Source organism: Anas platyrhynchos, chromosome 11 (assembly GCF_047663525.1).
Source record: "Anas platyrhynchos isolate ZD024472 breed Pekin duck chromosome 11, IASCAAS_PekinDuck_T2T, whole genome shotgun sequence".
NCBI lineage: Eukaryota > Metazoa > Chordata > Aves > Anseriformes > Anatidae > Anas > Anas platyrhynchos.
This window is the reverse complement of record NC_092597.1, coordinates 17,785,673-17,803,045: the sequence shown is the minus strand read 5'-3', so window position 1 is coordinate 17,803,045 and position 17,373 is coordinate 17,785,673. Positions and strand designations below refer to the sequence as shown.

General features: G+C 41.8%; 1 protein-coding gene and 1 long non-coding RNA gene across 5 annotated transcripts in view; one reads left to right on the top strand and one right to left on the bottom strand.

Annotated features, from left to right (window-relative positions):
- Positions 1-17,373, top strand: part of AGBL1 (AGBL carboxypeptidase 1) — a 447,272-nt gene that overhangs the window by 284,211 nt on the left and 145,688 nt on the right. For 3 of the 4 annotated variants that reach the window (XM_072043264.1, XM_038185147.2, XM_072043265.1), the window contains one exon: positions 12,434-14,427. The exons of the other annotated variant lie outside the window; for it this stretch is intronic. In XM_072043264.1, coding sequence (XP_071899365.1) covers positions 12,434-12,740 — 307 coding nt within the window. In that variant the 3' untranslated portion in view covers positions 12,741-14,427. Of the gene's footprint in view, positions 1-12,433; positions 14,428-17,373 lie in introns of those variants that run through there. 4 annotated transcript variants of the gene reach the window in all.
- LOC140003381 (uncharacterized) lies at positions 1,941-12,033 on the bottom strand. Its single transcript, XR_011811891.1, has 3 exons — positions 11,739-12,033; positions 7,477-7,588; positions 1,941-5,651 (listed from the first exon to the last, which is right to left on the bottom strand). It is a non-coding gene; the product is annotated as an uncharacterized lncRNA (long non-coding RNA).

Genomic DNA, 17,373 nt, shown 5'->3' with positions numbered 1-17,373 from the left:
TTGGCAGTGTTTCTTGATAGGCTGCTTTTTGAGCTAAGCTGATAACCCATCTTGCCACAGAGCTGCTTTTTTCTCCTTGATACTGAATTGCCTGTATCATGCACCATTAAATCTGACACACTTTATCTGCAGGTTGGCTGTGCAGAAAAGGAGAAAGTCCAGCATAAGCTTGGCAATCTCACGGTAAAGTCAGCAGCAGGCTGACTTTGCTGCACCTGCTCTACCGGCCTATTATCTCTGCCATTTGGAGAGCCTGGGTTCTTCAGCACTGTACATTTTTTTAAGGGGCTGTGAGTTAATGACACTAGAAATGTTATTGCAGGGGGTACCCACGTAAAGCTGCTGGAGAAAAAAAGTTCTCTGGAGAAAATGATGTCATTGTGATTTGAGAGAGGAGGGAAATAGGAAAAATATTCTATGAAAGTGCACAGCAGTCAGGAACCCTGCATGCATTCAGTAATACAACCTTCCCAAAAGCACTCCCTCTGTAAAGTATGTATGTATATTCTAGCACTTGGATTTCTGCTGTTTGTACTGGAAAATATAATTTTTGTGGGCTTTTTCAGAGCCTTAGGGAACAATTCCTGAGCCAGAATAACTCACGGTCTGGTCTTTTCCTGGTGTTCCAGTTCCTGGAAGACAGAACACACCATGAGAAGAGCAGATGTCACTTTATTTTGGTGCAATAAGCAGCTTCCTGAAGCAAAGATACAAAAATTGGAGCTAGGAAAACATAAATACAAAGGCAAATGCCAGGAAATACAAGATTTCTGTACTAATGAGGTTTTCAGGTCCAACGAAAGCAGCATACACAACTCTTCAGTCTTTCTTTCCTCGAGCTGGTTGGCTGTTTTTTGTGCTAGACAGGCGAGTTGGACAGTTTAAAATCAGAGGCCAGGCTGGGTACAGAAAATCTGGCAGCTCGCAACAGTTTCTTTCTCATCTGAATAATCTCTCCTTCACTTTTATGCCTTTAGTTGTTTCCAGCACTGCAAGAATTACAACATTTCTCTTTGAAATATGACCTGGCAGCTAATCCTTGGTATTACTGAGCACCTCTCTCTCCTCCTCATGTCAGCAGGAGTCCTACATCCTCATCATTCCTCCAGCTAAACTCTACATTCCTGCCTGGCAGGATCATGAACACTCAATTCTTTCCCTAATGGATCTGGAAACTTGCTATTTTCTTTACTGAAATCTTGGTTTGCTGAGGGGAGGTTTTGGATGTGACACACCAAGGTTATTAATCACCTATTTTCTTACTGCTTTCAAAAGGGAGATGGGCACTTACATAGAAGAGGCAATTAAATAGCTTGGACCCTCGTTCAGACTAGCCATGTGGAAGAGGGCTTCAGATACAACCTGGCTCTACCTCCATGCAATAAAATTGCTGTCCAGGTAAAATGATGGAGCCTGCTGTCTCCATGTTATTAGGGAACTGGGGCAAATACCGAAAAGCAGTTTGCCTAAAGTGACTGTGAGCCTGCCAAGTGTAGAATCTTTATCTTTCAAACACAAGTGTTTTAGCCTCATGATTCAATTTTCCCTTGATGCACAGTCTGACACATCTTTTCAGTCACTTACTCTGCACACAAGAATTGACCTTTTATCATTTTTGGTTGTAAATCAGAGGGTGACGTTAAATGCTTAGGGTGGTTCTCTATGAAGTGATTGTTTCGCTGCTCTGCAAGCTGTGCTCTAATTTGCTCCATCTATCCAAATATATGTCCCATTTTGATTAAATGAGTACTTTTGTCAGTTTATGTTGCTTCAGCTTTCACTCAGAATGTGCTTGCTTCTGTGATGTTAGCAGTCTTTTAAGAATTGTAGTGGGAATTTATATATGCATAGACAAATATACACACACGCATATTCACACACATAAAAAGTACGAAAACGTAATTGCAACTTTCAGGTAAAACACATAGAACATTTTGGCAGGCATTTGAAAATTGATTTTTTATAAAATATTCAGGAAATACTCATGTTAACGGAGATTTTAAAAAATGTTCCCTGCTGGGAATTGATAAATGTTACAAGCAACAAATGGATTCATTTGAAAACAGCATCTCAGTGTTATACAGGTGAAACATTATTAAAAAGCTGCAACAGGAACAGAGGAAAGTATTAGGAGATCTATTGTACAACAAACAGCAATGGCAACTCATATGTACTTTATTATGTTCTCTTAGCAATTTTATGCCATTTCCTTAGATCACAGCAAATGGTTGCTTTTTCCCTCTTCTCTCTGTTTACCGGGAGTTGTATGTTCCTGACTGGTTGCTCCTTCCTGCACCACGAATCCCTTTAAACCCTGTTTGAACAACGACGGTGATGTTTCATGTTTGCGTTAGCTCTCCATGCGTATTGTTTTTCTTGTGCACTAAATCACTAAAATTCTGCATTGCAATTCCTGACAGGCAAATTTTAGGGGGATAATGAAATATTTGCTATTCTTCATGAAACATCTGGCAGGGCTCTGGCAAGATCAAGGAATTAGCAAGAGTTGCCACTTACATGCTGTATCTGACATTTTTGTTATCCTTAATGGAGTCCAAAGCATATGCAAATCAACCGCATAATGAGTGAGGTTAAGCAAGGTTTTGGATCTGGTTCCATATGGTGGTAAAAAGATAATTGATCAGAATGTTTTGAAATATATTGAACACGAGTGTTCAGCTTTGTTTTATCTGAATCTCATTATGTCTGAGGAAAGATTTAGGGTGAGGGCAGAGGCTGAAGTTTTAACTGGATCTATTATTGGTTATCTGTGATCACACATACTTCATCAGATGTTTCTGCCATAAGCTCCACTTCAATTTGCTTTAAAAGCAAGATAGATGTTTTTGACCTTGCCTCTTCTGCTTTTTATTATTATGGGTGTATACTCTCTCTCTCTTCCCCCCTCCCTTCTTTCTTCCCCCTCCCTTTCTCTCTTTTGTAATCATGGTATTGACTAAGCACCCTTGTTCTCCTCAGGAAGGGTGAGAGAGCAGAAGTTAGGTATCAGCCTCACAATTTTTTACACTGCAGAAATTTCTCAGATCAATTTTAATGAACATACCTAGAATGAGATGCATAACTTTGAGGGGATTATGATTTTACAGATTTCTGTTGGATTAATTTCAAGAAACCTGGGATAACACAGGATCTTGTAGAGATGAATTTACTTTGAGAGGTGGCCATGCTGACAGATGTCCATCAAGCTGGAAACTCTTAGGCTTAAGCATTTTGTCATCTTGTCTCATTTGAGATTTGCCTTTCCTTAAAGGCAGAATCCAGTGGTCAGCCAGTTATCGATCCCCTACACGATGCTGTACCCTCTCCACTCTCTGGACACTCCAGTGCCTGAGTCATCTCATCCTTTTTTACCAGAGCTCAGTGCTTTTAGTCCTGGTCATTGTTTACCCCTTTGAAGACACATGATTATGAAAGATAAAAGAGCTATGCAGAAGGGTTTCTGGAACAGTCATTCTTTACTTTAAAAAATTCAAGAATGAGTCAGGCTCATGTGGAACAGGAATATGTCTGTATTTCCCTACAGGGAATCTGAGATCTTACCTTCACTTTTGCCACACAGTTTTGCTTTTCACTCCTAGTTTAAGTTCTCAAATAGCTGGTGATAATGCTTTCTGTTATAGGCAACCATTTCTGCCTGGCAGTTGACCTTCCCATCTTTCTCAAGTCCTACCCATCCTAAGTCTCCCTTCTGATGACCTGCTGTTTTGTCAACACTCAGCTGAAGGCTAGAGGCAAAGAAATGGTTTGCTTTGGTCAGAAGCCAGCTCTTTCTCTGTGGTTGCTTCCACTTGAATGCAACAGCATCAAGGTTCAGTGATCATCTATTGTTATCTCTCCGATACCTGTAGGAGTATCTCCTGAGACCTCCTATGGCTTGTAATGAAAACTGTGCTCTGAATACAGAGCGAGCGATGCGATTGTGTGGGTGTAGAGATGTGCTGGGGTCTGAGTGTGTATGTATATCTACATGTATGTGTGTATATTATTTATCTGTCTATCTCCTAGGAAAGATAGATAAGGGATGGTAATCTGCATATTTACTTGCACACACACACACATGCATATATATAGAGAGATTCTCTAAAGCATCAAAGTGATTATCAGCTAAAAATAAATTTTCACAATGAGAAAATAGTAAACATGAGGTTGTTTTCTCCTCTAAGGGGCATAATGGTGGGAATTCAGTCATTTACAGCAGTTTTTATTTCAGTCAGGTACTTAGATGTGCATCTGTTATCTGGTATGCAAGCAAATATTTGCATACATGGTTATCTGTATGAAAAAATACCATGCTCATAAAATATATATGTGGCTAAAACACAGTCTGGAAGTGTCTTGGCTATCTTAAAACATTTTGCTTTCAGAAACCCGAAATCCTTTAAGTCGCTCAGAGACAACTAAGGGATATATACATATGGAACTTGGACTTTTGAAATTAAATATATAGAGCCAATTACAAACTTGGATGAAGTCAGTGGAATGATATGAATCAGCACCAAGGGAAACAAGAACCCAGGATTACCTGCATGCCTCTACATTATTTATCCTCAGCAGTGCAAACTTCCAGCATTTAAGCCAAAATCTTTCCACATTTCTTTCCTCCTTACAGCGCCAACATCTGAATTACTGGAAGCACCCAAAAACAATTACAAGGATTCCAATAATCTTTCTGTATTACAGTGGCTGGACTGCTAAGTATCATCGATAACTTGATTATCATTTTGAAAAGAAATTGCTTGGGGTAGGGGCTGTGGGAGAAAAGCTCCCAAACACTTACAAATCATATTTTCACCAACTCTTACAATATTCAGTGTCCTAATGAGTTCCAGTAGTCCCATACAGGGCTGTTTGACTGCTCACATTTCCACAGGAAACTTAAGCTGTGCAAAGTCAAAATGTTATCAGTTTTGGAAGCATTTCTTTTGACTTTTAATCTCAGAGTGAAACCCAAGCCTCTGGCAGTGCTGCCTGGTGGATATTACCCCAACCTATTTTATGCTACCCATCTTTTATTTCCAGCGTTTACCTCCCATTTTTAATGAATGTAACAAGATTGCGATGGATCAGATTTTTAATACTTTACTGCTAGCTGCTTCATTGGAGCTACCATAAGTTTCTGTTCAGCATAAGAGTACAAAATCTGTCCAATGGCTGCAGAATATACCGATGAGGTGTCTCACAGGTGCTTGTCATCCAAGAACTTCTAATTGATTTCAACAGCAAAAGGGGTTGTGCTGCCTGCATTCTGGCCCAGAATACATGCTGTGTGACATTCTTCTCTTAAATAAACACCAAGTTTTAGTGCAATATGGATTTGAAAAGCAAGACAGCTTAACCCAGGCTCAGTCTCCCAACAGTGCCTGATTATATCCAGTGTCTTATAAAGGTCTTCAACTTGCTTAAACTTGAGTTCCAGGTGTTGAGCTCTGTTGTTTGAGAATTTGGCCCAGTGCTGTGCAGATATAGGCAGTCAGAACTCAGATTTTTTTCAAGGATGACTCATGTTGTCAGGGAATTGTCGCAGAAACCAGTGCTGGATGGCATTTTTAGGTGAATGAACTGTTCCCCAGTTGTTTGGAGTGGCTGAACTTGTCTGATGTGACCAAAATTTAGCAGGTTGCATGCATGAACTATGGAAGGGAGAGAAGAAGAAAATATTTTTGGGTTCTGCACCAACCCAAATGTCATTGCTCCATTTCAGGGCTGATTTGTATCTGTTCAAGGCAATTGCTTTTATTAATGCTTACAAGCCCACAGCTATAAGAATGCAAAAGATGCATTGTTAGTGCTGCACTGATATATGGATTGGTTCTCCATTAAGAAGAAATTAATGATTGTTCATAGGACCAAATCCACAGCCTTTGGCTTCTCACCAGCTTTTCCATCTTGCAAATCTAGAGATCAGCTCATATGAATTTTATTGGTTAATATTAGAAGAAAGCTTGGATTTGACAGAGATACCTGGAATCCAGGAAGGCCACGTAACCTTCAAACAGGAAAACACCCAATTGTCCTCCACCCAAACTCCTCTTTGATGGAAAGATCACAGCTGTACCAGTGACACCCTGTAATTCAATTAAATGCAATTCCTCCTATTCAGAAAAGGGTTTCACTCTCCCAACCATGTGTAATGAGAGGTGCGTACTCAACTTTTTCACTATTATTGCAGCAGTTATCAACCACCTTCTCACCAATAAGGAGAATAGAAACAGTCATTTCTTAGAAGACTGTCAGTTTCTGCTGAATACAAGTAAAATGCTGTCCAGGGCTAAATTGTTGCAAGCCTGAATGAACATTAGGGGACAGTGTTGGCCAGGAGTCAGCCTGTTTCATGCTCTTCATGTTCCTTCTATTTACAAATCGTCTTCCCCTCTCTTAAACGATAAAGCCCCACTTGCTCCTTACTTATCTAACTGGCGCACCAGACATCCATTTTTAATCTGGACAAATCAATTATAAATATTACAGCCTGCAATTGCCCTGGGAACTCCTGAAAAACTAATTAGTACAAATCTCACCAATGAATTACACCTTTCTCGTGGCTATTTGCAGCAGGAATAAAAAGAAAGAAAGAAAAAGAAAAAATTACACTCAAAGAGACCAAACATCTCTCAGCCATAGCAAACAGAATTCAAGGCAGTGGTTAATTACGTTCATATTGTTCATGGAAGGATGGGCCATGATGGGCTGAAATCCAGGGCACCTGGCATTGCCTAGGGCTTAGCTTGCATTTTCTTAGGAGATGTAAGATCTAAAAGTCCTTGGCAAAGTGTCTTTGGAAAAAAAGAGATCTTATGGGAGCCTACAAAGTTCATATAATTAGTGTTTACTGTGTAGCAGCAAAGGAGGCAAATGCAATAGTTCTTTAAGCTGGAGCCATCTTGCATCAGTGCATAGCTGATTCCCTCCCTTAGTGAGGTCGGGGACTAAACAGAGGTTGTCTGGCTTTTCTCAGGCAGAAAGAGAAGCCAGGCTGCTGTCTGGGGAGCTCATGAATTGTAGAGATGAAATTGGAAAGTCATAGCAAGGTGTGCACCACACCTTGTAGCAAGTGAATCAAAACACAAAGGGCAGACTAAAGGCCTTCTTTGTTGGCATCTTGTTGCTGTAGTGTATTTCTTGCACTAGGTATAATTACCTAAAAGCATCATAGTTGTTTCATTTATCTCCTAAAATTATCCTTTATGAAGCTATTAAAGGCAGAATTGTACTCTGGGCTAACTACAAATGTGGCTGCTTTAGATTCATTTTAGATTCCTTACAAGACTTCAGAAGCAGTGTTCCTGTAAAATACTTTTAATAAAACATATGAATTCCTCAAAAGCAAAACTGTACAAGATCACACACCCTTTTAGATTTGGTGACATAGATGGAATTTTTCTGTCAAAAAAAGGAAGGGCAAGACAATCCCAATCCACCACAGATGGCATAAGAGCTGCAGGAGATTTTACTTACCAACACGTAGGCAATGGTCCGTACAATTGGTACAGTTTTGTTGGAAAAGGAGAGATTCCCCATCCACACAGGTGATATAACTGGCCAGGGAACTTGGTGGTGTCTCCAGTCTCTGTTTGAGTGGAGAAAAGAGCACCATTATTTCAGGTGAATGCTGTAATTGCTGAGAATGTAGCCTGTTTCTGTCAGAAAATCCTTTTTATTTTCTGTTTTCTCACAGTAAAATGTCTGGTATCTTGGACATTTTCAATTAAGCCATTTTCTGACTTATTTCTATCTATGAACTATATTATGGACATCCTTGGCTCCATATGCACAGCTATATCCCTGTATTGGACAACTTCCAGTGGATTGGGACATACCATGACGGAGAGAAGGTTTAGGGGAAGGAGAGAGTAGGGCTATGGACAGGGTAATTATGCAGCTACCAGGATGTTATTTTTCACTGTAGAGAGAAGATAAAGATATGTTTGTTTGTTGATACATCTTCACAGGGAGCCATCGGTATATCCATGACCAGTGGTGGACCCCAACCTTGGGATTTTCTTCCTTTCTGTCTGAAGCATTTAACCACTTGCTTCCTAGATTTGCTCTGGCAAAACTGTAGCAAATTTCACAAGAGTGAGCTGAGCAATATGTATTAAAAAGAAAAAAGAAAAAGAAGTTCAGTTTTCTTCCCTACAATACTGCAACTTCTAGGCCAGTCAAGTGAAGGTCAAGCAGCAAACCTGAACAATAGTCACAGATTCCCTAAGAGGGACAGTTGTCAGTGCCCATTCTTTCCAGAAGAAAAGATAAAACGTTCTATTTTGAGCGATTTAGTAGAATATACACAGAGCAAGTGACCTGCCACACAAACAAAATCTAAGTGAAAAATTCCAAGAAATTACTTCAGAAATATCTAGTTTTTCCCAGTGCTCTGGGAGTGTATGCACGTATATCATGTCGCTATATCCTATCAGCCAGAACTATAGGCTGTGTTTTCTGATGTGCAGTTCAGCAGGACAGCTGACTTACAAGGTTTTTGTCCAGCTGTGAGGTCGGCTGACTTAGAACAGGGGGTTTGTGCAAAACACCTGAAAGAATTGTTTCCCAGCCATACATAAAAGCTCCAGTTATACGGACATACAGAGAAGCACAGAACTTGTCCTTTTCCTCATGTTAAGTCAGAAAAAACAAAAACAAAAACCAACAAAAAAAAAAAAACACAAACACACACAAAACAAAACAACAACAAAAAACAGAATTATTTTACAGCGTACCAAAGCCTGCTTTCTTTCTAAACCCAAGCAAACAAACAAACACACCCACATACAAAAGCAGAACTAATTAAGATCAAGTCATATCTCAATAACTATGCAAATTAAAAATCAAAACAAAGAAATTCTATTTATCACATCATAAAGTTGCAAATTGCTGTTGTGGCTCCCATCAGCTGCAATAGATGAGGGCTACGAGGCTGTAGGTTTTGAATTAGTAGATCAACCAACACGCATACATGTTTTATTGTGATAGCTGGGGGATTGTTGGCTGTAGATATATTAACAGCTTTCACTCCCCCTCTTCTGTACTGTGTTCACGTTCAGTGGTATTCATAGACTATATTTGTCTTGGAGTTCTCTAATGTAATGCCATTGGTCTTCCTCATTGTTTACCTTCTGTAAGACAACATCATTATTCTTTGGTAAATCTGTTTCATGTCCCTTGGGTGTTTTATTTTGTTTACTTTTTTATTTCTTTTTTTGTGGGGAGAATTCTTTTGCAGCTTTTAATAATCACATTAAAACCAAACAAAAATACCAAGAACCTGCCCCTAACAAAAACCTCTTTTTTCTTTTTTTGAAAGAAAACCATGCCCTCTGCAATTGTATGCAGTTGTCTAGATGATGGCATTTCTGCTCATTACCATTTTTCACCATTTGCATTATCTCCTAGAGGAGCTGGTCTTTGCGACGTGGTGGAGCAGCGTGCAATGACTCTGGCAGCTTCATTAGTGGGGCTCTGGCTCCCCGGCAATGCTGCCTGCTGCCTCCTCTCCTCTTTCACAAGCAACTCTAACCTGCTGGTTTGAACTGACCCATCTGTATTGCTTTGGATTGTGTTTTATAACTTACCGCTGCAGAAAGTGAATTATTGGGATGGAAAGTTCCACATGGAAGAGAAATGTAGCTGGTTTGTAGAGGTTGGTAATGTGATACAGAGCCTCTCAATTTTTAAGTCACCAGGGTGATTGCAGCCTCTCGTTGGCAGCGAGACGAAGTTGATGCCATCTATTTGCTGTTTGGTAGCTCATTATGTGATGTGTGGTGGTGGCATTGATCCAGTTAGTAGCAAGTATCAATCCAAATCGGAGAAGCCACCACTTAGGTCAGTGCTAATTGGCTTGCTCATTCACTGTCACAGCAAATAATCAAGGCACAGAGCAAACTGGGAAGAAAGGCATCTTTCTTGACCTCTAAAGATGGTCTAGGTACAGCCTTGCATGTGGTGAACCTCTCTCTGCAGTGTATATGTGCAACTATTGAATCGTCACAGTCTTAGTGCTTTGTATATTGTGTTGGTAGGCAGCATGGCAGGAACTATCATGGACAGTTTCTGAAGGGCATTACAAAGGTTTTATTCATAAATACTTGCTTCCTAAAGACTGTCCTGTAAGTCTTCAATGTAATGAAATGCTAGTTTGGTGTGATTTTCTTTTTCATATTCTGATCGTTGACTTCCAGATTTTCCTTCCATAGTAAAGTACTTCTGTGCTAGAATTCATTTTCCTCTTTTAGTCAGAAATCCAGTCCCAAAATCATTTAAGTCATCAAACTCAGAAGGTTCTCTGTTAATGCGTTTCCTAGGTTTAAGTAATAATGGTGATTTTTTTTAACTGTTATCCTGTTAATGCAAATGTTTGACATTCAGTTCCTAGACTGCAAACTGAATTGTTCCATCTGTAAAATAACAGTGTGTTGAGTGGCAGCTATGCTCTGTCTCAATGGCATCAGCAGCTCCTCCCAAACATACAAGTGCAATGTCGAAAGTGGATACACTCAGGTTCTTTTTGATTGCAAGTCATCAAAAGCTTATAAAGGAAAAATCTGGTTCCCCTGAGTTTAAACAGCTTTGAAAATTATCACAGGTACTTGGTATCATGGTAATTCATGCCGTACTTGCATCTTCAAAAAAAGAAAAAAAGCAATCAAACCCACTGGTCAGACTCAATATGCTGAGACCACTGCTTGTTGCTTTTTGTGCTGAGAGAATTGTCCTGGTTTGTTTTGTTTTGTTTCATGTCACATACTCAATTTCAGTATGAGTTCCTCCTGACCTAGATTTCTGGGCAGACTGAAGTGGAGCCAGAAACTGTAAAAGTGCATAATTATTCATTTATTTATTTTTAAGCTGTACAGCTCTATTAAGCTTTCAGAGAATCCTTTATACCCTGCCTTTGAAGTAAACTAAGCCAGAGATCAACCAGCAAAGTGGGAAGTGGGTTGAAACTGCTTGTTTCTGATTGCAGAGTAGTCTGTATACAGTTAAGATCTGGAGACTCGAAGCTAGGAAAAAGTTATGTCTTTTTTTTTTTTTTCCTTTTTTTTTTTCCTTTTTTTTTTTCCCTTTTTTTTTTTCCTTTTTTTTTTTTTTCTTGGATTGCGGAGAAGAGAGGAAAGAGATCAATACATCCAAGAGCAATACTTTACACCTTTGGTATGTTCTGAAACCTCAGATGCTGGCAGTGCTGTGAAACAGCTGAGAGCTGGAAGATTATTCCGGTTACTGACATGTAAATGAGCAGACCACACATTAAATCTGTGTATACTCCATCTGCCAAGCCATTCATTCTTCCCAACTTGGGACAAATTAGAAACTCTGGCCCAGTGGCGGAAGATTATTATTCCTTTCCCAGTCCCCCAAAGCAATACATTCTCCTGCTTTGAGTCTGATTGAAAACACTGACCTGGAGGTGAAAAACACAGTATCTGTCCCCCTGATTCATCCAGACTCTGACCTAGGCAGCCCTGAAACCACAGGCTGCTTTCTAGTCTCAAAAAATTACCCAGCTGCCCTCCCGGACTAAGGGCCAAATTGGAAGTAGACAGCTAGATAGGAGAAAGACCCTATCCCCCAGAGCCATCGGGTCTTGTGGTTACAGTTCTGTCATAAATATTGCATTAGACTAACTTAATAGAAAATGTATTGAAAGTGAACATGTAAAGAAAGCCTGCAACCATTCCTGTAAGTAAATGGCAGGAGGCTAAGATGGTATAACCTACCCTTCTGAGAGACAGACAAAGGAGCTGTGGCATCTGTTCAAGAGTCTCTCTTCAGCCATTCTGACTTGCTTCTGAATTTGGCCTTTCTTCAGTAAGTCGTGCTGTCAGAGCCTTTTCATGCTCCTTCCAAAACACGAGCACTCCTGGTATTTCTGCCCACCTCGGAGTCAGTGTGCTCCAAGTCCCTAGAGCCTCTGTTTTCTGCTTGTTGCTGCCTCTTGTTAGCAGCGCTCTGAGCTTGCACAGAACAGGAGGCAAAGATGCCAAAGCACTTCAAGCACCTGGATTACTTAGATCTTACACCACATATGGAACTACAGCGAGGTGGATGATGATTAAACCAGCAACCTTGTGGAAACTGAATACCGCCTCCTCTACTGCATTTCAGCTGCTTTAACCTTGTAAGTGCCTTGAGGCAAGGATGATGCTGTCTGTATAAAACACTCTACATTAGCAGTAGCAGTAATAACAATAATAGTGCATTTCTCCTATGGGTTTGGTAAGTATCACTCTTCATTTTACAGCTGGTGAAACAGACACAAAGACACACAGGATCTTGCTTAGTGCCATCTTATGCTCCATTAGCAGAGCCAGGATTGAACCCAGGAAATGGATTTTCTTGTTCCTTGCTCTTACCGCTAGGTTACACACCCTCCTTTGATGACATCCAATCTCTCTTGTGATTTTTTCTGCAGAAGCTGCCGCAACAGCAGCCTGGAGACTGACGATGAACCTCCTTGCATGGAAGAAATCGATTATAATACTGACAGTTGTTCTGATGGTGAAGGGGACTTCTCGGAGCTAGACCAAGAGATCCAGGAGTGCCTCTCATGGGAGGAAGGAGAAGCAGAAGATGAGGGAGAGACCACAGGACAGACATGCAGCTCCAAGGCTCTCAGGGGGCTTTACATTTCCAGCCAGTCAGCATCCAACAGTACGGCTCTCCCTCTGCGTTCAGCACCACTTGGGGTGTACAATGGGTTTGAGGGCAGCCCTGCGTAAGCAAGGCTTTGACTTGCAGAGCAGTAAGCAAATGGGCTACTGCTTATTATCACCTGTTTGCCAGCTTCAGCCCCCTTCCCAGATGTTGCTCCAGTTCTGCATGGAAAACTGACTGTGTGTTTGTGGAATTTGTATACATATATATACTAAGAACAACTTGCACTTTGTACAGAAGGCAGAGTATGATGTGAGAACATCATTCTTTCCTGAACAGATTCCCCACTTCCATGGTTGCCTCTAGTACGTGGATTCATACAAGCTGACCCAAGGAATGGTATTCTGAGTGTCCAGAGAACAAGACAGTGTGTTCCTTTTCCTGGTTTAGGTTCTTATTATGGGCAGCAGCCTTTGCCCACAAATCCTGGAACAGTGACAGTTTTTGAGGCCTTTGGCCAGAGCTCTCCGTTACCATTTATTTCTCCACAACTTCAGAGCATGTATCCGATCTCTGATCAGAATTTTGACTGTGTTTTCAACAGGTTGGGTCAGGCTGTGCATGCTTCTGAGTTGTTCATATCTCAACAACAGTGTGCGAAATCCAACATGGCAGAGTAAGGAAAGCACCACTGACAATACAAGGCAGGTCTCTGGAAGCCTGGGCTAAATTCACTTCTTTGCTGCACTGGAATGAACTAGTCCAGCATAATCTCATTTGAGTCACTTCATGCTTGAACTGATGGGCCCAAGTGCAGAATTTGTTTCACAGATGCAATGAAATTATACTTTCTTTGTGAGATGTCCTTCCAGCAGGGTGTGCTGAGAGAGTACAGATACAGCAGTTCATCTTGGGGAACTATCTAAGGATGCTGTTGGGAGTGAGAGGAGTTGGAAGCATTTCAAGGAAGAAAAGATGTTCTTTTGATTGAGCTGGGGTCTCATGCTATTGTGCTAATGGATTAGTGATGGTGGCAATATCCAAAGTGAATTTAGCCCAAGAAGCAGTCCAGTGACTAATTATTCTGTGTTAGTTTTATTATGATGCCACTAAGGAAACTTTGTTCATGGAACAGGACCTCATTGTGCCAGATAGCGATATAAGAGAAGATATTAATGGTGAGTTATTCATAGGACACCTTGTGCTGCTGATTCCCATAATGAAGTCAGAACAGCTTCTCCTTTTATCCACAAATGGAAAAAAAAAAAAAAAAAAAAAAAAAAAACACTCCTAAAATTGTCTGCAAAAACATCCCCTGATTCTATAAAGTACTGTCTAAAGTGGTGTCTGTGTTACAGGTAACATAGAAATGTCTTTGCAAGCCTTAATCCACCAACATTAGAGCTCACTATGCTTTCATGCAGATGTCCAAAGCAATGGAGATGTGGCTTCTTGAACTTCAACACAGACCAAGAACCCAAATGTGTGCTTGAGGTCCCTAAAGCCTGAAGCCTGTATAACCACACCTCACTCCTCATATTGCCTGTACTTATCATGCGTCTTAGACTCTGCTGCTGCAAATGGAGAATTGCCTTGTACACAGATGGCTTGAGTGTGCTGTGCAAGAGGCTCCCAACTCTGTCACTGTGTTCTTTGTGAGGCTCAAGGAGAAGGATGAATGTATAGTGTGTTGTAGCATTACAGACTGTGAGGCCTCCACAGCTGATGATTACTGTTATTATTATTGATGTGTGATTAAAAGCACTATGACATCCTCTCCCCTTTATGGTGTTTGTGGAGAGAATTACTGGAGCAGACTGATTTTTTTTTTTGATTTTTTTTTTCTGATGCATTTGTGAACACCTTTCCCCGGACTATGTGGACATACACTTCCATCAGGAGCCTGCTCTTTGGAGAAACTGCTTCTTCCTATCCTGCTGAGGTTTCAGTATCCAGGTGTTTGAAAGTCTTCACTGCCATATCACAGTTCTCTCTGTCTCTAGCTCTCTCTTTATGACACCGCTCAAAAGACAGTCAGCTTGGGTCCTCAGAAGCTGAGCTTCTTAGACTGAGCTAATTCATTAGGTATGGTGTGTGTTCTCTGTTCACACGTCATGTTCTGCTTGCTTTAGTGTGCAGCTTGTTGCACACAATACTGAATTTTCATAAAAGGATGGCTCACAGGAATGGGCATCAAACAGGTGCTCCTATTATAACAGTTCGTATAGCATTGCTTAAAAGCTTATTATTGAAAAATGCTATATGTGCATAGGTGACTTCAAAATCCAAGATTCATATGCATGACAAAACACTCACACTGTGCTGGATCCAGCCTGCAGTCCACGTTGTAAGATCTCCAGCATTCAACATTACTCTAGGACACAGGGCAAAAATCTACCACTATGTCTCTAGATGTGCATATATGCATCCAGATCTGCTCTTCATGCTGTGATCTACATCAACAGCCTCCAGTCTTACTGGAAAAGAAAATAAGTCTTCTTAAAGCAGCGTATTTCTTAATGAGGCACCAATATTTTAGCTATAAATACTACAGGCCAGCCTCAGCTTTCTAGCTGTTTCCTTCTGAATTTCTTACGCTAGGAAGGATTCTGTTCAGTGGGCAAACCCTGCCATGGTTGTGATTCATTCAATCTACAGACGGTGGCAGAGTTGCCCAAATATAATAAAAGGGGAGATGTCACCTCCATGCGTGTTTGGAGCCAAATGTATAGTGCTGTTACACAGATCTATGTGCTCGGAGCTGCAGGAGGAAGAAAGAGAGATGGCAAAGGCCCTTGGCGTGCTGTCAGCATCCAGGATCTGAGTGCAGCAGGGGAGCAAAGCCTGGGGAGAGCCACCACTCCTGCACAGATGCTGCTGTGAGATATAAAATATCCGGCCAAGGCTTCTCCCTGACAACTTCTGTGTTTGTGCCAACAACCTGGTGGTGATGGGCAAGTGAACCCCCAAACCCAAGGGTACCCAGCCTTCGACTGAGAAGGTGGGAGCAGAGGGAATGCAGAGGGAGGCTTGGCTGACCAACCAGTAGGGAATGGCACCTGGGAACCTCCAGAAGAAGCAGCTTTGTGGGCTGCCTCATTCTTCCAAGAGCTTCTATGGGGAGCAGATACTCTTCTTCTTTTGACAGACCTCTAGAGGTCAGGAGAGGGCCTCCACCGCGCACCGCTGTCTCTCCGTTATTAAAATTCTCCCTGAGTCATGGTAATTAAGCAGAACTAGGCTCTGCACAGAGGAACGGAAGTGCATTGACTTTAATAAAACAGAGTGTAAAACAACTTCAGATTAACTCCAGCCTTGTTTATTCTTGCACACTTGTAATTCTGGTTCGGTATTTCCCCAGTGAATGGAGCCATTGTGCCCCGCGCGGAGGCATGTCACCTCACTTCAGCCTGCTAAGTGCTGAGCAGGGAGGCCACTGCCTTTTCTTGCCATCGCGAGCTAATCCCGAAGAATTTGGAAACAGCCGATGGAGAGAAAAGGAGGGAGGAGAGGGACGTCTCCCTGCTCTCCACCGTTGTCATTCCTCAAGAGTCGGCAAGGCTGTCAGGTTGAGACACAAGCCAAATATTTCCACAATGGCCAGAGGAGATGGAGGCACTCGGGTAGCCCACGCCGCTAAAGCGGTTCTGGGCTCCTGCCAGACACATTAACTTTTTTTTTTACTGATGCCTTTTGTCTCGCTGACTCTCTTCGGGGCCGTGAATAGCTCTGCTCTCCTTCCTCCCCTCCCTGTGGTTTACATGACATGGGTAGAAGATGCGGTGCTGAGCTGCACTCACACTGCTCCCTCTGTCTCGGCCTCTCGCTGGCTCTCGGGCCCGCCCAGCCACAAGAACCGCTTCCCATCCGAGGTGATGGCGAAGGCTGCCTGGTGAAATACACGCGTGTGTGTAAACCCCTGGGCTAAAAATAAATAATTAAACAATAAAACTAAAAAGAATCAAGTCAGCAAACTAAAGGAAGAACAAAATCTAATTAGTTTTATCTGCTGTTTGTTATGAGGCTGTCAGAGTGCTCTATCCCCCGGTTTTACAGCACTCTGGAAAATAACAGCGATAATAATAATAAACAACTGTGCACTGGGTTGTTTTTGAAGCAAGCAGGGAGCAGATTAAGGAGGGGAAAAGACAGCAGCCCCTCTCCTCATGGGTTTTCTCCTCCTGCCAAAAAGCAGAGGTGCAGGTGGTAGCGCTATCTCCTCTCTTATCTGTCCTTGGCCGAGATCCACTGCCCCTGTCCATCACCAGGAGACAGAAAGCACGAGTGGGCGACTGTTTGGCAGCCAATTCAGGGCACTCAGATTGTATTTCTTGCTCTGCCACCAATCTGTGTGCTTTTGACCGAGTTATTTAGCCTTGGCTCCCAACCTCAGTTACTGATGTGAAACAGGAACAAGGCTTTGATTCCTCATAGCGAATGCAGTAAGGTGTGAGTGACAGTGGGTGTGTATTTTTTTTTTTTTGGGGGGGGGGGGCAAGAAATAGGGGTGTAAAACTGCCCACATGATTGTACTAAAGTGATTTTGACTGTTGTCAGTGGAGAAGGTTATTCTGTGCAGGAGTGCAGTGGTAGCTGCTATCACTACTTTCCACTTTAATGATGTATGGTGATGGTTCATTAGGCTCTTCCTCTTCCAACAGTGCTGGGTAATTTTAGAACTCCCTCCTTGCAGGTTGGTATCAGCCTGTCCTGCCCCGTGCTCTGGTCCTCATGCTGTGGAAACTTACACACCTCTTT